The sequence below is a fragment of the Camelus dromedarius genome, chromosome 27, assembly GCF_036321535.1.
Source record: "Camelus dromedarius isolate mCamDro1 chromosome 27, mCamDro1.pat, whole genome shotgun sequence".
NCBI lineage: Eukaryota > Metazoa > Chordata > Mammalia > Artiodactyla > Camelidae > Camelus > Camelus dromedarius.
The window spans coordinates 2,103,500-2,123,605 of NC_087462.1; the positions used below are offsets into that span (position 1 = coordinate 2,103,500).

Below are 20,106 nucleotides of genomic sequence, written 5' to 3' on the forward strand. Positions count from 1 at the left end.
TTAATATTATTATTGTTATTACTATTCATGAGTTATATACCTAAATATGCCCAGGACAGCGCTGTAAATGCCAAGTAAGCACCCTGTAGAACTGCGCACTACTTCTAGTGTTTTTCTTGTTATCGGTGGGAGGAGCCTGTGCCACCTGGAAGCCAGGTCTGTCCTGTCTGAAGCTTGGCCATCACCCACCCAGAAGACCGGGGCTGCGGGCTCTCTGGCCTCTGTTTACCGGCCCAGGCTGGGCGCCAGGATGCCGGGTGTGGGATTCAGGATTTCCAGGTGCGATACAGGGTGCGAGCTGCGGGATACGCGACGCCCGCAGAGGCGGGATGCGGGATGCGGGATGCCCGCGGGGGGCGCCGCCGCGGCGAGGCGCGCTCCGGCCGCCAGGGGCCGCTGCGGAGCCGCCCTTTTGTGGTCCTGATGCTGGAGCGAGCGGGCGCGCGGAGGAGGGAGGAGGGCGCGGGGACGGGGCGGGAGGGAGGCGGGAGGCGGCGTCCGTCGCTCCAGCTGCGAGTCCGCCCGCCGCCCGCCGCCGCCGCCGCCGGCTCGGTCCCGCGCCCGCCGCCCGCCTTGAGCCCGCCATGGCCCGCCTGACGGAGAGCGAGGCGCGCCGGCAGCAGCAGCAGCTCCTGCAGCCGCGGCCCTCGCCCGTGGGCAGCAGCGGGCCCGAGCCCCCTGGGGGGCAGCCCGACGGCATGAAGGACCTGGACGCCATCAAGCTCTTCGTGGGCCAGATCCCGCGCAACCTGGACGAGAAGGACCTCAAGCCGCTCTTCGAGCAGTTCGGCCGCATCTATGAGCTCACGGTGCTCAAAGACCCCTACACCGGCATGCACAAAGGTGGGCGCCCGGCCCCCTCCCTCCCCTCCCTTCTCCCTCGGCCTCCCCACCCCACCTTCCATCATCTTCTCCCCCGAACCCTCCTCTCCTCACCTCCTCCCTCTGCTTGCCTCTGCCACAGCATCATTTCTTCCCCCCCACCCGTTCCACCCACCCCTCCTCCCCCCTCTGGGGGTGCAGCTGACAGATCCAAGCTGGCCCCCTCCCCTCCTCCGCCCCCTCTCCCTCCCTCCCTACCTTCCGGCATTCTCTCTCTCTCTCTCTCCCTCTCCCTCTCTTTCCTTTTCTCTCCTCATCCATTTCCCTGTACCTCCCATCCTCCCCCCCAGCATCCTTCTCTCTCTGTCTCTCTCTCTCCCCTTCTCCCTCCCATTCCCTCTAGACCCCCACCCTTTCCTCCCTCCCTCACCCACTGTTTCCTGCCCCTTTGCTGGGGGAGCTGCCTGAACACCGCCTCCCCTCCCTGCCCCCCCCATTCATTCGGCCTCCCCAGGCCCCGTCGGGGAAGTTTGCACCTCTGGACTCCATTGCTTTGGTCATTTTCACAAAGCCAGGCCGGCGGGGCAGGTCCAGCCTGCCGCGGGGGACACGGTGCCCAGGATCCCGGGCTAATCGGTAACTACAAAGAAAGCGGGGTGGGGGATTGGGGGTGCAAGGCGCTAAGCCAGTCTTGGGGGGAGCACCGGCCTTGGGTGGTTAAAAGGCTACCGTTTGCCCTCCTTCCTGCCCATCCGCTCTGTTTAGATCAGCACTCTCTCCATTTCTCTGTGCCCCCACCGCCGCCTCCACCTTTGGCTCAAGTTAAAACTGGCCAAGCCTGTTAGCAGTGTGTTGAGGGCTGAGGCCAAAGACGATGAGCCTGGACCGTCCATCTGGCAGAGTCCAGATCCTGGGGTGGATGGGGAGGCGTGGGCGACCTGTGAGCCTAGCGGGGGAGGCAGGTGGGGTGGGGAGGCCTGCCCGCCTCCCTGCCACCTGATTCTCTAGTGGATGCTGGGAGGGGGTGCCAGGGACTGTGGCCTCAGCCCTGGGCTCTGATCACAGCCCAGTATCTGAATTGGGGTGGCCCTGACAGTTCTCTGGCAGGTGTTGGGGACTGGGGGTGGGGACAGTGAAGGCTTTGTGTCAACACCCTTGGTGAGACCCTGGAGGGACCGTGGGGATGGATCAGGGCCCGTGACCTATTTCAGACCCCTTTCGCCCCCACGCCATGTCCTCCCTCAGCGCGGCAGCTATGGCGAGCATGAATAAGTGTTTGCTGAATGAATAAATGAATGAATGAATGAATGAATGGATGGATGGATGGATGGATGGATGAATGAATGAAGGGTCGAGACAGGCCATAGGGAGAGTCTGGTGGGATGGAGCCCAGGACTGCCACTTCAGCTAGACCCTCCAGCTGGTACCCTGGAGGAGGAAAGCAACCCCTCCCATCCTCCATCTCTTTTCAAATCCAACCATCACCAAAAAAAAAAAAAAAGAGGGGAGGGCCTGGAAAATCTAACTCCTCCCTGTGGCCTAGGAGGGCAGAAGGCTCCCACTTACCCACAAGTCAAGCTCGGGGGGTCCCCGGCTGTATGGAGGGTTCTTTCCAAAGCCCCCCACCACCAGTATGTCTGAAGGGCCCATTTCTAGAAAGATTCTGATGGGGGTGGGGGTGCCCATGTGACCCCCTAAACATTGAATTGAAAGGCTGTGGGGGAGCTCTGGGTCAGGGAGCTAGATGGGGTGCAGGGAGATGGAGATTCCAGTGGTCCTCCCCTCTTCTCATCTTTAAATCCCCCCCTGGAGATCCCTCCACCCCCACTCTGAGGAGAGGTGAGGGAGGGCCTGTGGCTGAACATTCACCTTGATGGGAGCCTCAGTTTACCCAGTGTCAACAGAACAGGGCCTCACGAATGTGGGGTTATTGTCTTCCGGCTGCAGAAGGTTGGGATTGGGGGTGCTTCGGGGTGCTTCCCACCTGTGGTTTTTTCCTTGGAGGGTGAAAATTAGGAAGCTAGGTGTCCATGACATCTGGCCCTCACCCTCCACTTTGCAGGAGCCCTGGGCAGGTCTGAGCCCTAAATGCAGGGCCTGGGGGGATAAGGGGGGGGCCTCCCCTTGTATCCGCCCCCTATTACCCTCAGAAGAAGAATGACTTCCCCTTCTAACCCCACCTGTGCTGGGCCCAGCAGGACCTTACCTGTGGGAGGGAGCTGGTGGGCGGAGCCAGAGGTGGGGACTGTCACGAGGGCTAGCAGCTGGGATCAAGGCTGTGTGTGGGGCTCAGCTGTGTGACCTCTGGCCAGTGGCTGCCCCTATCTGGGCCTCAGCCAAAGGGAAATGGAACGATGAATGGGAAGTTGTGGTGTCAGGGTGGGGGGAAGGTCCAGGCACCTCCTGCCATCTCTTACCTGGTTTAGCTTCTAGGGAGCCTCCAGGCTGCAGGATGCCTGCTGGTGGTGCTGGCTGAGAGCAGCGGGGTGGGCGTGCGGTCCCCGGCTTGTGGGGAGAAAGCCCCTGACAGCCGTGCGGGCCCCAGAGTCCAGGCACCAGCAGAGCTGAAAGGGGCAGAGTGGGGAGGAGTGATAATGTCCATCATGGCCGTGCTCACTGCCTCGCCCGTGATTTTCACACTTGTGGGCCTGTTTGATTCCCCACTGAAGTGATCGCCATGGTGGTTGGCTTGTGAGCATGGATTTTGGGCAAATCTTGGGTCCCGAGGTCCGACCAGAGCCGACCCACCGTCACACCTTTGTCTCCCTCCCAGGCCAGAGGAAGCAGAAGCATATCTGGGTGATGAAAGGGTGACAGTTTCCACCCCCAGCCCCCAGGCCGAGGGTGAGGACCCCCAGCGGTGGTGTTAGGCAGGGGAGGGGCCTGTGACATCCGCCAGCCATGGCCACAAATAGAGTGGGGGCCTGTGTAGTGGGGCCCATGCTGGGACCAAGAAAAAGACGGGGTCCAGCCAGGCCCCTGGGCTCTGGAGATGGGGTAGAGGTGCGGGGAGAGGAGAGGCAGTGAATGTTCCTCAGAAAGAGGGCAGGCCCATGGTCACTGGCTTTTCTTGTTCTTAAGAGAAAGAGATGGAGACAGAGAGACCGGTGGAGAGACACAGAGCAAGAGTAGGGAAGGGAAAGAGATTACACAGAGACAGAGGGAGGGAGAGACCCAGGAGGGAGAGACAGAGGGTGCCTCCCCCACCCCCACACACCGGGAGAGGCAGAGAGGGTGGGAGTCAGGGAGAGGGGTGGAGAAGGGGAAGCAGGGAGGCCACGAGACGCCTCCCCGCACCCAGCTCGCAACCAGAGAAAGGCCTCCGTCAGCTCTCCAGAGCGGCCGGGGCTCAGGCCGGGAACTGGGGGACTCCCAGTGGCCGGTGTGCAGTCATCACCCCTTCCAGTCGTCGGCTGGGGGCCAGCTCCCCCCGAGGGGCCGACGCGGCCCGAGCCGGCCCTCCGCGGATCGGGCTGAGTGTTAACGCCCACCCCGCCCGGGGCAGGTGCCCGCCGCCGGGCTCGTCCGCTGCGCGGTCCCCGTGTATGGTGATCGCATATGCATTTGCATGTTAATGACAATATTTGTCTTAAAGCGGGGGTTGTGAGGGGGGGCCGGTGCAGGTGGGGGGGGGGCGGGGGGCACGGTTTCCATGGGAGCACCAGCTGCTCGGCTGGCGGCAGGGGGGAGGCTGGAGCACGCCGAGCTCTGAGGCGTGAGATTCCGAGTGTGACGTGCCAGCCCCAGGGAGACAGCGGGCCGGGAGGCCAGCAGGCGCTGCCTGGCGGGGGACCGAGGGAGGGGATGGTGGTGGCGGCTGGGGCGAGCCACCGGGCCTGGCCTTGGGGCTTTGAGCCAGGCACGCCCCTCTCTGTGCCTCAATTTCCCCAGCTGCCTGTTCATCATTGGCTTAACAGGCTTTTATGAGGCCCTGGGGGCCTTACAGGCAACTGTGATATCGTTTCTGCCTTTCATCAGGTAGAGGACATTAATTGAGCACCTACTGTGTGCCAGCATTTGTGCAGGGCTGAGAGTCCAGGCAAATAGGAACCCCTATGGGGCATGACGGAGTCACAAAGATGTGACTCCATCTACTCATATAAGCAATATTTATTGAGTGCCTACTCTGTCCCAGGCCCCGTCCTAGACCTGGGATACAATGTGGGGCAAAACAGGTAAAAATCCTCTCCCAGACTCCACCCAGCCCCACATCCCAGATGGCCTGGGACACAGTGAGGGACCAGCAGGTTACAAGGCGCCAATGTCGGGGCCTCATTGGTAGAAACACGTCCGCAGGGACAACTCAAGAGGAGGCCCCAGTCTCTGCAGGTGTGGAGACTAGGAGAGCTTCCTGGAGGAGGTGGTCAGTGTGTGAGAGCAGTTCAGATGAGTCTAGTTTCTCTGCATCTTCCCAGCTGTGGAAACTTGAGCAGCTGTCTTCAAGTCTTCGTGGCTCAGTATTGCCCTCTATAGAGTCGATGGACCACTGGGACCTCCCATTTCAGCTAGGGTTGGAGGAGGTGAGAACTGAAATGGTAGTTAAAGCTCTTGCCACAGAGCTGAGCACAGAGACCATGTTTGTTATGTGACTCAGCTGAGACCTAAGGGTGAGAAGGATCTGTTGATGCGAAAGGCGTTCCTGGCAGAGGATGTGCAAAGCCCCAGAGTGACGGTGACTCTGGGGAAGTTCAGGTGGGGGGAGGGGGAAGATGGAGTTTTTGCCCTGGTGGAGCCCCAGGGTCCCCTTCTGATGTAGGGCGTATCTGCCAGGGGTCTTCCGAGAAGTTCTGGGATGGAGGGGGCAGGGAGTGGGCCCAGGAGCTGTCTCTGAGGTAGGCTCGTGGCTCAACCTTTCACCCAATATTGGCACATGAGACCCTGGCCATTAGGAGCGCTCAGTAGGACCACACTCAGTCATTTAGCCAACATTTCCTGGAAGTCTTTTGGAGCCTTGCCTTGTATCAGGCAAGAGAAGATCTGAGACCCCCCTCATGGAGAGACAGAGCTACACATGGGCACCTACGGCTGCAGTGATCAGGGTTGTGTCAAAGGGAAGCAAGGCACAGTGAGAGAACTGCATAGGGAGCTGAAGGCTCTGCCTGTGGAATCTGGCTGCATGGAGGAGGGACATTGGAACTGGGATTTTGAAGGATGAATAGGAGCTTGCCAGGTGGAGAAAGCGTTTCATTTATTTATTCACAGAAGCACTTACTGTGCTCTGGGCCCTATTTTGGGTGTGAAACACAGCAGAGGGGCAGCTAGGTGAATGTGTCTGTCCCCGCGGATATGAGCAGAAGAAACTAGATGTAAAGGGGCACAGCTGGAGCACAGGAGCAGCTAGGTAAGTCACGGGAGGTGAGGCCAGAGAGCCTGCATGGACGGGGTGATGAAGTGCCTCTTATGCTGGACTGAGCCTGGACTCCTTCCTGAGGGCACTGGGCAGCCATGGGAGAATTTAGAGCAGGGGAGGATCTCAGTTAGACCTGTGTGGAAAGAGAGCTTCATGTCCTTTTGACGGTCATTGCCACCATCAGCCTCTTTCCAGCCTCTCAGCCTCATTCAGGATATGCACACTTCCTCCACACCTGGCTGGGTAAAACAGAAGCTTCCCCTTGGGGTGAGGCCCAAAGTGTGGGATGAGAGGGGTGCAAAGAAGCAGGCATGTGCTCAGGCTGCGCTGGTTCTTAGAGAACCCAGTTCCCCTCTCCCACATGGATCAGATGAGGAATTGGGACTCGGAGATGGGCAACATCCAGTCCCAAGTAACACAGCAGTGCAGCTAGGCGTCACACCCCCCAGCCTGAGACTTGGCCCACTTCGGAAGAGAAATAAAGGAGGCAGAGAAAGAGAGGTGACTGTGGGGACACACTCAGGGTGAAAGCCATCCAGGGATGCTGGCGGTCCTTGGACTGAAGGTGACCAGGGCCAGAGGGAGGGGCTGCTGGGTTTGGAAGACACTGACCTGGCAGTAGTCCTGTTGGCCTTGGGTCATGGTGATCATCACTGGCATGCCAGCTCTGTGAGGGCAGGGACTGTGTCCTGTTCACCATTCTGAAGTGGAACATGTGGATGAACAAGGGTATAAGGGAATGAGAGGATGGGAGGATGAGGAAGTGTTTGGATGTGGGAGAGCAGGCTGGATAACAGATGAATAGATAATTGGATAAGTGAGCAGATGAGTACAGGCATGAACGGATGGATGGGTGACAATGACTTGATGGATGTATGAGTGGATTTCTGGATGGAAGAGTGGGTAGGTGGGTGAAAAGTCTGAATGGTTGATGGATGGATGGGTGGGTGGGTGGGTAAATGGATGGATGAATAGAAGGATGGATGGAGGAATGGATGGGTGGATGGATGGGTGAGTGAATGGGTGGATGGATGGATGGATGGAAGGATGGAGTGAAGGATGGATAGACTGATGGATGGAAAGATGGATGGTTGGACGAATGGATGGAAGAATGGAATGTTGGAGTCACCCTGTCTCTCCCCTCTCTCTCACACCACCACTCCCCTGTCCCTCCATCCTGTTGGCTCTGCTGTCCAAACTTCTCCAGATCCACTCCTTTCTCCCCTTCCTCGCCTACCCCATCATCGCCCACCTGGAACAGCTCAGTCTCCTCCAGCCTCATCTCCCAGCTTGCAGCCTCGCCCACTATAGTCTGTGCTCCTGACAGCAAGTTGAAGGCATCTGTGAGCACCTGAACCAGGCCCTCCTCTGTCCACACCCTCCAGGTGAGAAGAGCCCAAGTGCCCCCTGTGGCCCACAAAACTCTTTCCAACCTTGCCTGTCCCCTCCCTGCCCTCAACTCCTCCCTCTCTCCCCTTTGTTCACTTTGCTCCAGACACAGGGGTTTTCTGGCTGTTCCTCTAACACACTAGGCTCAGTCCTGCCCCAGGGCCTTTGCATGGGCTATGCCTTCTGCATAGACCACACTTCCCCCAGATGATCACATGCTTCCTCCCTCATCCTCTGCAGATTTCACCTTCTCAGTGAACTCATCGCTGTAGACATGGTTTATAATCTCAGCCACTCTCCAGAACTCCAAATCCCTCTTCCCTACTTCCCTTTTATTTTTCTGAAAACTTCTGACGTACCACAGATTTTTCTTTTTATTGTATTTGTTTTCCTCTCCTCCTAGTAGACTAGAAGCCCTATTAAGATAGGATATTTTTGCCTTCTGTGTTCACTTCTATTTCTCAAGTGCCTAGAACAGTGCCAGAAACACAGCAGGTGGATAAGTGCGTGCATGGGTAGATGGGTGAATAGATAGCTTCATATGTGGATAGATGAATGGGTAAATGAGTTAATAATGGGTGGATGGGTGGGTAAACTAATGGGTGATGAATGAATGGATAATGGATGGATGGATAGGTGGATGGGCAGGAGGATGGAAAGGTAAATGGATAGATGGGAGGATGGTTGGATGGATGGATGGATGGATGGTTAGCTAAACGAATGGATGATAATTAATGAGTGGATAGGTGGATGGACAGGTGGATAGGTGGATGAATGAATGATTAATGGATGAATGGATGGATGGGTGAATAAATTAATGGGTGATAAATGAATGGATAAATGATGGATGGATAGGTGGATGGACAGGTGGGTGGGTAGATAAATGAATGGATAATGGATGGATGAATGGGTGGATGAGTGGATGGACAGGTGGATAGGTGGATAGATGGGCGGGTGCACAGCTAGGGGAATCACTGGTGCAGCAATGGTGACTAAATCCATGGGAAGAGTCAGATGGCCGCAGGCAGGAGCTCAGGAGTCCAGATGAGCCCTGAGTATCCCCAGTGTGCAAGGCTGGGGCAGAGAGGAGGCAGCTACAGAGGAGAGGCTGAGGAGCATCAGCGGGGAGGTAGGAGGTCACCCCAGAGATGGTGTGCCTGATGGAGGGGCCAGGAGCTTGAGCCCTGGGTCCTTGGCCTTGCCCTCATGGACGGGAACCAATGAGTTTATAAGTGGAGGGAGGGACAGTGAATAGAGGAGAGGGGCCTCTCAGCCCCATTGTTCTTAGAGAAGTGGCGGACAGCTTCAGGACGTGAGGATGGAGGAGGAGGTACAGAGGGTGGCCGGGGGCAGGGGGTGGTGGAGGGGTGGCCTCACAGCAGAAGGAGGTGTCTCCTGTAATCCTTAGTGGGTGGTATTATGATTTTATGGATGAGAAAGTGGAGGCTCAGAGAGGTTAAGTGGCTGGCCCAGGATCACAGAGCAGATAGCCATCAGTCAGGGTTAGATCCTGTCTTTAGCTACTAGATTACAGATCTGAAGTTAAAGACTGAGAACCTGGGTGCCAGTGTGTGGGGGTGGGATCAGAGGGATTTGGGATGAGAGGTTCCCACAGTCGGTCGTGGTCGGGGTCCTGGCTGGGGCAGGGAGAAGATACAGGTGATCAGAGAGAAATGAACGAGGCTGTCTTCCCTGCATCTGTCTCCCCAGCACAGCTGGTGCATGATAGGCGGTGAGAAATACTGACTGACCCCATGCCAGGCATGTGCGGGAAGAGAGAGATAAAAATGAATCAAATATGGTCGCTGCCCTCAAGGAGGTGGTCTTGATATTAGCAGGTTGGTTTGAGAACAAAATCATTCATTCAGTCAAATAGTGATTATTGAGCATCTACTGTGTGCCTGGTACTATTTAGTCTCTGGGGACCCAAAACTGAACAAAACGCAAAATTTCCCCATCCTCTTGGAAGTGACATTTCAGTGGGGGAGACAGAAAAAAAAACCCCGAATATGTGACATTTGAGATGGTGATAAGGGCACTGGAAAAAATAGAGCAGGGTGTAGGGTGGCTGAGGGCTGTCGGTTTGAACAGGATGCTCAAAGGTTTCATGGAGAAGGTAACATCTGAGCCAAGACTGAAGGCAGGGAGAGAGTGGACTATGGAGAGATCTGGGGGAAGTATATTCCAGAAGAGCTTGTGCAAAGGCCCTGGGGCAGAATCATTGCTTTGTGTGTAGGAGGAACAGTGAGGAGGTCCATGTGGCTGGAGCAGAGTGAGCAAGGGTCAGAGAGGGAGGAGGTGAGGGCAGGGAGGGGACAGAAACAGGTTGTGCAGGACCTTGTAGGCCTCAGGGAGGGGCTTTTACCCCCAGGGAGGTGGGAGCCCTGGAGGGCTGTGGGCAGAGAAGGGGCAGGGCCTGACTCAGGTGCTCACAGGCGTCCTCTGGTGGCCGCTGCGGGGAAGATGGACTATGGGAGCAAGAGTTGGAGCCAGGCGACCAGGATGGAGGGGACCAGGATGGAGGCCTTGAACAGTGGCCAAATTCTCACTGAGCACATCTTGTGTGCTGGGCTCAGTGCTGGGCACTGGGGACTCATCGGTGGCCAGAACACTCTGTTACCATCCTCAGGAGGCGCACAGTCCCGTGGGGTTGAGTAACAGCTGCTTGGGCAGTTACCGTGCAGAGTGCGCAGAGCGGTGGTGGAGGACGCACAGGCACGTGAGAAGCCCTGACCCAGCAGCGGCTGGGGATGGGGAGGCTTGCCAGAGCTGCAGGAGGGACTCGGCTGGGACTTGAATGTTGAGGAGAAATGAGCCAGGCAAACATAAGGGTGAGAGTGACCAAAGAAATGCCAAGTTCGAAGGCAGTCAGTGCGAGGCCAGGCAGGGGGTGTGGCCAGAGTCAGGGGAAGCCAGGGACACAGCCAGCGTCCATCGGGGTCAGTTCCCCAGACCTACCAAGATCCCTGGGAAGGGACAAAAATCCCAGACTTATGCGTAAAAATAAAGGCTATGCACAGTTAAAAGGAAAACACACAAAATTTTTTTTTTTTAGTTTATTAGATCAGTGTAACCATTTCCAGTGACTTAAGTCATTCCCAACACTCCGGAATTTTCTAGAACGCAGAAGCCCTTTACCCTCCCCCATTCGGGGTCAGCACCAGGGGTTGTTTCCAACTTGCTGTGTGACTTTAGGAAAGCTGCTCAGCGTCTCTGAGCCTGGGTTCACTCATCTGTAACATGGGGATAACATTAACTGGCAGGCAGTGTGAGAACCCGGGACGGCACGGGGAGCGGCTGCACTGGGACTTGGGTCCCGGCACACAGCTGGCACTTTCTTCCTGGGCCGTTTGGGGGTTTTCAGTCAGTCCTGGGGGTTCCTTCCTCGAGTGTTCTCCAAACCCTCAGAGCCAGCAGGGCTCACACCGGATTCCACATCTTCCTTCCAAACTGCTCCTCCTCCTGGGTTCCCATCAGCACTAGTTTCCTGGGTGGCTGTTACAAGTGACCACAGACTGGATGGCTTAAAACAACTGAGATCTATTCTTGCTCAGTCTTGGAGGCTTGAAGTCCAAGATCAAGGTGTCACAGGTCTGTGCTCCCTCTGGAGGCTCCAGGGCAGGATGCTTTCTGCCCCCTCCAGCTCCTGTGGGTTCCAGGCATCCCTTGGCTTGTGGCTGCATCCCTCCTGAGTCTGCATCCATCTTCTTGGGTCTCTTTCTGCATGTCCTCTCCTCTCCTGCCTCAAATAAGGACACTTGGCGTTGGATTTGGGGCCCGCCTTGTTGGTTATCCAGGATAATCTTGTGTTGAGACCCTTAATTACATCTGCAAAGACCCCTTTTCCAAATAAGTTTCCATTCTCAGGTTCCTGGAGTGGAGATATCTTTTCTGGGGGACCACAATTCAGTGCCCAGAGATACTCCTCATCCTCTGGGCTTCCCCTAGCCCTGCATCCCGACCTCTGTCCCAGGCTGATGACACACAGGGGCCTATCAGCATCTTCCTTTTCCCAGGCTGAGAGCCTTAGCATCACCCATCAATCAAGGCATTGTCCCCAGAGCCCAAGCTAAGCAGAGACCTGTTGCCAAGGAGGGTCCACAGCCACATTTGCCCCCTCTCTCAGAGAGGAACATCTCCAGGAAGAGAGGACCATCCTTGTTGGCTGAGCCCTGTGTGAGGAGACATGCAGATATGGGCTTAAGTCCTAGCCCTGTCTCTATCTATGGGTGACCTGGGCCACTGGGAACCTCAGTCTCCTTGTCTGTAAGGTAGACACTCCTCCCCACCATCGAAGTCTCTGTGGGGTTGCCCCAGGGCCTGCATCATTAAGTAACCACCCCCAATGATTCAATTTTTCCATGTATCAAACAGCCGTTCTCTAGACTAGATTGTAAGTGACACACATGGCCTTTTCATAGGTGCTCTTAAGTCCCCCTTTGTCTTAAAATAGTAAAGGTTTGGAGTGAGTTCCAGGGAAGATGGCAGAATCGGGTGCTTTGGCCTCTCCACAACCCAGGGGCCAACACCCCAAAGGCACAGTGGATGGGAGTGGAGCGCATGACGTCAGACACCCCCAGCTTCAAATTCCAACCCCACCCCTCACCTGCTGTGCAATCTTAGGGAAGTCATTTTGCCTCTCTGAACCTCAATTCCTCTGTACTATACGTAACACTCCCCTCCCAGGATTCCTGTGAGAAGAGGAAGGCGTGGAGCCAGTACCCAGGCCAGTGACCGCCCTGTCTAAGTGCTCAGTGAACTGGCTGTTAGTGCTCCCTCTACCATAAGAGGGGGTGTATTGCAGTGAAGAAGGGCTAGGACTGGAGTTAGACTTCCAGGGTTCAAATCCCACCTCTGGCTCCCATCACTCAATGTCTGGTGTCTCAGTTTTCCCATTTTCAAATGGGGAGAATAGTAGATACAATAATGCCGTTTTCTTGGGCTAGGCTGAGGGTTCAAATGGCTCCTAGGGGCTATGTGTCCCTGTAGGATGCCTGGGGCTCAGTGGATTGCAACCATTATTGTTATTACAACTTCGAGTTGTGAAATCTCAAAAGCTCAGATCTTGGAGCAGAGAGCAGAGGATCTTGGCAAGAGGAGGGACTCAGAACTTCCCGACAAAGAAGTTTCCTCTGGGAAGCTGCTGCTTGCTCACCTCCAGGGATGGGGAGCTTCCTCCCACCCAAGAGAGCCATCGTGAAGCAGATCTATTACTCAGACAACTTTCTTACATTGGGGAAATCTCTTGTTTCCCCAAGGATCCCCCCAGTGGTCTCTGCTCCACTTTGGGCTTTGAAAATGGGGGTGGGTGTGGAGGGAACCATAGGGCTGTCAGGTACTGACATTTGGGGGGACTAGTTCTCGCAGGCGGGACTGCCTTCTTGACCTGCCCCACCTCTTGGCAGGCATGGGGCTTGGCAGCATGCTTTGCTGAACACCTGGCCCCGCCCTTTTGACACTGATGAGGCTGCTGTGTGGAGTGAGGGCAGCCAGGACTGGAATCTGGTGACATGCTCACCAGTGTGGGCATTGGATGGGTGGGGATTTCCCTGGAGGGTCCCTCTAGGACTAGGAGGCAGCAAACCAGAGACCCACAATTGAAACAGGGTCCATAGCCTTTTCAGTATTTGACCTGGCCCCACATCTCTTAGAAAGGTGGTACTGTTTTAAGGTTCCTTATAGGGAAAGGTAAGGCAGGGGCCTGCGACTCCCCGACTCCCATTGGCCCTGGGGGAGATTTTTAGAAAAGATGCTAACTCCAGGCAGTGTACTTCAGTGGTTAGCACGTGGTTTAGGGAGCCTGGGATGTTCCCCTGTGTGACCTTGGGCAAGTCACTTGCTCTCTCTGTACTCCAACCCCTCATCAGTAAAATGAGGACAATGCTAACAGCTCCTTCGTGGGGTTGTTGTGAGGGTTAAATGAGTCAATGCTGAGTCTAAGCTTATTAGCATGAGAAACGAATGCACTTCGTATTAACATCACTAAAAGCCTGCGCTCGCTAGTTGGGAGTTGTGTTCATTTGTTAGGGCTGCTTAAACAATGAACTGCAAACCAGGTGGCTTAAGAATCAGAAATGTGTTCTCTCACAGTCCTGAGACCAAGGTGTCAGCAGGACTGGCTCCTTCTGAGGCTCCTTCCAGGCCTCTGTCTCAGCTTCTGGTGGTGCTGGCAGTCCTGACTGTCCTTTGGCTTGGAGACGCACCACTCAGATCCCCGCCTTCACGTTCACGTGGCGTTCTCCCCGTGTACATGTCTCTGTGTCCAGATTCCCCCTTTTAAGGGTACCAGTCCTACTGGATTAGGGCCGCCCCACTCCCGTGTGACCTTACCTTAACTAATTACATCTGCAACAACCCTGTTTCCAAATAAGGTCACATGCTGGGGCCCTGGAGCTTAGGAGAGCAACATAGGGGTTTGGGAGAATGCGAAGCAACTCAACCCTAATAGGGACTGAAATTCAAGTCTCTGTTTATCCAGAAACTGGTGAGTGTCACTCGTTTTCAGCAACTAGAAAAGAGAAACTAGGAGGCAGAGAAGTGACAGGGCCAAGAGAACGGGGAAACATTTCAGTACCAGGGACAGCGGCTCGCGTTTTGTTTTAGTTTTTTTCCTCTCTCGCTGCAAAGCTTCCAGACCAGAGGCTGATGGAAGGTGGCTCAGGGGTCCCACCTACCCTCTGAGGGCCAACACACTCCATGTTCTGTATGCAGGGCTCCACAGGCAGGAAAGGACCCAAAGTTTAAGGGGTTTACCCCTTTTTTACATTTCCCTGTGGCCCAATTCCTCGACAGTCCTGTCTAATTTCTCTCAGGCCTTGTGGCTAATTTTCTTAGTGTCTCTCCTTTCCCTGAAGACCTGGGGAGATTCCATTCAGAAAATAGAAACACACACACACAGAGTAGAAAGACGAGGCATGTACTGGGAGAAGATTTGTGCATCAGATATGACCAAAAAGGATAAGCACACACCACATATAAAGATGAGATGCTTGTAATACATCCCAATTGCAATTTTTTAATTCTGGTAAAATATATAACAAAATTTACCATCGTAACCAGGTCTAAGTGCACAGCTCAGTGGCATTAAGCACATTCACATTGCAATCACCCCACCACCATCTCCAGAGCTTTCTCATCTTCCCAACCTGAAGCTCTGTCCCCATGAAACACCAAATCCCCACCCTTCCCCAGCCCCGGCCCCACCGTCTACTTCCCGTCTCTGTGGATGTGACTCCTCCAGGCCCTCCTGTGAGTGGACTCACGCTGTGTGTCCTTCTGGGTCTGGTTCTCTCACTGAGCGTCCTGTCTTCAGGGTTCACCCATGCAGCACGTGTCAGTGTTTTCTTCCTTAGTGGTCCTTGGGTGGATGGACCACATTTTGCTTATCCACTCATCGTTGATGGATATTTGGGTTCTTTCTACCTTTAGGCTATTGTGAATAATGCCGCTAAGAACATGGGTGTGCAAATAACTCTTCGAGTCTCTGCTTTCAATTCTTATATTCAGGTGTGTACTCAGAAGTGGAATTGCTGGATCACATGGTAATTCTATGTTTAACTTTTTTGAGGAACTTGCAAACTGTTATCCACAGCATCCGCACCATTTTACATACCCAGCACAAATGTTTTTTGAATGCTAGAAACTGTCCTCAGCTCTGCCTGGTGCCCCCCTCCCCAGGGCTCCAGGGCGTCTCTCAGGCTTGGTGATGAGGACCCCTCCCCATCACCAGGCCCAGCTGGTGGGAGCAGCCGCTTAGTGAGCGCAGCTCACGGGATGCCGCTTTAATTAGCTACAGCCTGGGGCGGAAGTGGGCACCGCGGAGTTGTTCCCAGGGGCTCTGCTCAGGGGGTCCCCGTAGGGGGAGGCAGAGAGACCGTGAGGAGGGAGCGGGGGTGGGGGCCCCAGGGTCCGACAGCATCAGAACAGCCAACGGTGGTCTCGTTTCACAGACGGCGAAACAGGTCCAGGGAGGTTAGAGAGGCAAAGCCCAGCGCTGAGGCCCGGACCGCTGTGTCCATCCAGGGAGCCCGACACCGGCCTGCATACCCCACTCTCCCTCGGGCCAACATCTTTCAAAATGCCTTTGACCTCTCTGGCCCTTCTCTGGGTTCTCTCTGCTCACTTCTCTCCTGGCGCTTGTCTCTCGGCGTTTCGCGTCTCTGCGGCTCTCACGCTTTGCATCCCACCCAGGGCGTCGTCCAATCACACCCTCGCTCTGGGCCACTTCGGGGCCGGCCCCGCCCCTCGCCTCTCCCGATTGGCCCTGCGCTTTGACGCAGCGCCACACCCCCTTTAGCTCTGCCCCCACCTTTTGATTGGTTCTTCCCGAGGCACTTTCGGACCGTCCCCTCGGATGGGGAAACTGAGGCCCAGACGAGGGCGGCGCGCCATCCGAAGCCACAGAGCGGTTAGTGGCGGAGACGCCGCGCTCCTCATTCCGGTGCTGGGGCTGCTGGTGCCCTCCGCACCTCCTCCCCGGGGCCGCGGCTCTGGCCTCCCCTCTCCTCCCTCCCCACCTCGCCCAGCTCCTCAGCGCCATCTGACACTGCTCTGCCGTCCCCTGTCTCACCCTCTGGGAAGCGTGAGAGTGGAAGGGGAGAGCTGAGCTACCCCTACTGCCCACCCTCCACCGGAGGGGCTCCAGCCTCCTCTTCTCTTCATTGTTTAAATTGTAGTAATACACATATAACGCTAAATTTACCATCTTAACCATTTCCCCTTCTTTTCTTTCCAAAAAAGTTGTTATTGTGGTTAAATACACTTTACGTAAAGTTTACCATTTTAACCACAGCTTAGTGGCATGAAGCACACTCACACTGTTGTGCGACCATCCCCTCCATCTCCAGAACTTCCTTTTTTTTTTTAACATTTTTTATTAAGTTATAGTCATTTTACAATGTTGTGTCAAATTCCAGTGTAGAGCACAATTTTTCAGTTATACATGAACATACATATATTCGTTGAACTTCCTTATCTTCCCAAACTGCAGCTCTGTCCTCATGAAACACTGACCCCCATCCTTCCCCCAGCCCCGGCCCCACCGTCTACTTCCTGTCTCTGTGGATGTGACTCCTCCAGGGACCTCCTGTGAGTGTGTGTCCTTCTGGATCTGGCTTATTTCCCTCAGCATAATATCCTCAATGTGCATCCATATTGTAGCAGGTGTCAGAATTTCCTTCTATTTTAAGGCTAATATTCCATTGTATGGGTGGGCCACGTTTAGTTTATCCATTCATCCATCAATGGACACTTGGGTTGCTTTCACTTCTTGGCTATGATGAAGAATGCTGCTGTGAACATGGGTGCATAACATCCTTTTCTCTGAACATTCCTATTTCTCTCCCCTCCAGGCTGTGCCTTTCTCACCTACTGTGCCAGGGACTCCGCCATTAAAGCTCAGACTGCCCTGCACGAACAGAAGACCTTGCCCGGGGTGAGTCCTGGGTGCTGTCTGGGAAGGGGGACGGTTGGAGGAGGAGTTGCTCTCAGCCTGGAGAAGGCTGAGGCCCTTCCTGGGATCAGCGGTGAAGCCCATGTACGTCTGATCTCAGAAAGAGGTATAAGGAGTGGAGAGGCAGAACTCATCACCAGAATGAGCATTCCTGGTGTGCCTACTGCATGCCGTGCCCTGCACTTCATACCAGGGTGGTTGTGTGTGGTTGTGCAGGTTGCATACTGCACAAGGGCACCTGGCTCATCATGCGAGTGTCATTGGGCTGAGACCTGAAGGATGAGGAAGCATTAGCAGGCAGAGGGAACAGCCTGTGCAATGGCCCTGAGGCAGGATCCTGCCTGGTGTGTTGGAGGAAAAGTTGAACAGTCCGGAGGCCCATGTGTCTGGAGCAGAGTGAGCAAGAGGGAGAGAGAGAGGAGGGGAGGGCAGGGAGGGGACAGAGGCAGACGTGCAGGGCCTGTGGGCCTCAGGGAGGAGCCTAGACTCCACCTGCCTCTCACCATTAAAAGGAAAGGGCTTTTCTTTTCCCTTCTCCCTATGGAGCAGATAAAACTATGGCCCCTTAATGCAGAAGCTCCTGATGCATTATTTCCTCCCCAGGGGAGGCTAGCCCAGGCTCTGTCCCTGCCGGTGTCTCTGGTCAGCCCTGTCCTCTTTGGATGGGCAGGAGGTCCCTGCCCCCAGTAGAGGATGGGTGGCCCCCCTTAGCCAGCCGAGCTGGGTCTCCAGGCACTGCCTCTTGATGGAAATTGAAGGAGCCACAGTGAGAACCATGGTACCCGACCCCAGGAGCTCTGGTGTCCAGCGGGGAGCAGGGAGGACGGCCCTTCCCTCTGGAAATCTCAGGGCCCTTCAGCATCAAGGGGATTCGGGGGATGCTTGGGTGGCACCATGCCATCAGTGCTGGGAGCCTGGGAGCAGCACGGCTGACAGTGGACAGTCTGGGCTTCGCCAGCCAGGGACATGAGGCTGTGGCATGACTTTGACTCAACTCTGAACAATCATCAAAAGGTTCCGGAGTGGGGGGTGGTTCTCAATCTCATTTGCAGAATAAAGAGCCCCTCTTCAGGGGTTGAAGTGGCATAGGCAAGAGCTTGCAGCCACATCAGCAGCCTCCTTGTTTAGCTCTCGCTGTGTGACACAGCCAGTAACTCTGTGACTGTCAGCACTGGACGGGTATAACTGGGCGGGGCATAGGGAGGGCGCTGTCGAGAAGGTCATGGAGGGCTTCACTGAGGAGGTGGCATTTGAGAAGAGGCTTGACAGGTGAGAAGGAAGGGCATGCCAGGAGATGGAACAGCACAAGCAAAGGTGCCTTAGAGCCTGTAGAATAAACACCACCCAGAATTCAGTCTTCTCCCTCCCTTGCGCCCCCTGCCAGTATCTCCCCAGACCAGCCAGGAACTGGAGGGCAAGTCTGCCCTTGCAGTTTGGCCCCCAGGGGCACCGTGGAGTTCTGTGGGCTGTGCTGGCTATCTCCTGATGCACCACAGATTACGCATGTTAGTGGCTTCAAAAAATCAGCATTCAGTTATCTCACAGTTGCCAGGGGTCGAGGACTGGGGCTCGAGTTTGCTGCCTGGCCCAGGCTGAGGATTTCTCCTAAGGCTGCCGTGGAGACATCAGCAGAGCTTGACTGTGGCTGGCGAATCTACCTTCAAGCTGGCTCAGCTTTCGGCTGGAGGCCTCAGCTCGTCTCCCTGTGGGGATCTCCACAGTGCTGCTTGAGTGGCCTCACAGCACGGTGGCAGGCTTCCCCCAGGGCACAGGATCCGAGGGGCCAGCAAGGCGGAAGTCATCACACCTTTTATGACACACTACAATCCCTGCCACATTCTATCCTGGCCACTCACTGGGCGCCAGGGGCCTAGGGGAGGCTGGGGAAGAGGCGGGGGAAACCTGGAGTGGCCAAGCTTGGTAGTGGATTGGTCCAAGGCCAGGCAGCACAGAAGGGAGGTGACCTCACGGTCTGAGTGCAGACCCCGCGCTGGTGGCCAGCCCCCAGTCCTGTTGCTCAGTCCTTCCATGTCCAGTGGACCATGTTTTTGTGGCATCAGATCCTGATTGGGACCTCTGACTCCTCTGTCCAGAGACATCAATACTTGCATGGAGATTTGCCAACATTGCCAGTAGTCCCCATGGCTAAGGCCCTCTTCCCCACTCCCCTGTTCCCACTTTCCTGGTGGGATCACTGAGGCCCAAAGCCAGTGCCTTTGGCTTCCTGAGGCTGCAGGGGCCTGGGAACCAGTTTCCTCTGTGTTGGAGGCTGAAGCTGAGCTCTGGGCTCTGTCGGAAGTGGGGAAGGAAGATGGGAGAAGGTGGAAGAGCCAGGAGCTAAAGAGCTCTCCCTCCCTGCATGCCGGGCTGCTCTCACCAGGCTGGTCTCCAGTCCAAGGTCTCCTTGGAATGTAAAGATGCTACATCACCAGCGTTCCTTCTCTGTGTCAGACTCAGGGCTCTCTGTCCTTCTCTGTCTGCTAACTCTCCCTGACCAGTCTATGGACCCAATTCTTTCATCCATTTATCCAGCCAACCAGCCAGCAAACTTTTATTGAGCACCTGCTGTTTTCCAGGCACTATGTTACACGTCTATCGCTAGCTCTGTGTGCAGAAGTCACCCCCTCGGGACTCCCCCTGCACTCCAGACCCAGCAGAGCTCAAACTGACCACCACATCCCCTTTGAAAGGGTTTTTCCCCCTCCCAGCCCCTGCCCCCCCAGCCTGCAGTCCCCACATCCTGCTCTCCAGAACCCCTCCTCCCCACTCTGTGGTCCTGTGGGTTCGCATCCCAGCTCCACCCCTCCCAAGGCTTTGACAATGTCTTTCCTTCAGAGGCTTAGTCACTCTTGTCTCTGAAATGGGTCTCACCACCTCCATCTGACCAGGCTGGAGAGAGAATTACAGGAAGTGTGGATGCAAAGTGGATTCTATTTTGGGAGATGTTAAGTCCTTACGTTTTGGTCTCTGCAAGTCCCTGGTTCCTAGAAATTCCTCACTCCCCAGAGACCAAGGACTCCACAAGAACAGCAACCCCTGTAGTCATGTCTGAGGACTCAGGGGAGCTGCCTTCCACCTAGAGAATCTCTCCTCT

General features: G+C 55.5%; 1 protein-coding gene across 4 annotated transcripts in view; it reads left to right on the forward strand.

Annotated features, from left to right (window-relative positions):
- Positions 1 to 565: 565 nt before the first annotated feature.
- The window catches only part of CELF5 (CUGBP Elav-like family member 5), a 44,104-nt gene continuing 24,563 nt past the window's right edge, over positions 566 to 20,106 (forward strand). For 2 of the 4 annotated variants that reach the window (XM_064479694.1, XM_064479695.1), the window contains exons 1-2: positions 575 to 843; positions 16,912 to 16,994. In XM_064479694.1, the coding sequence (XP_064335764.1) occupies positions 585 to 843; positions 16,912 to 16,994 (342 nt within the window). In that variant the 5' untranslated portion in view covers positions 575 to 584. Of the gene's footprint in view, positions 844 to 1,408; positions 1,459 to 16,911; positions 16,995 to 20,106 lie in introns of those variants that run through there. The other 2 variants (XM_064479697.1, XM_064479696.1) reach the window with 2 other exon arrangements.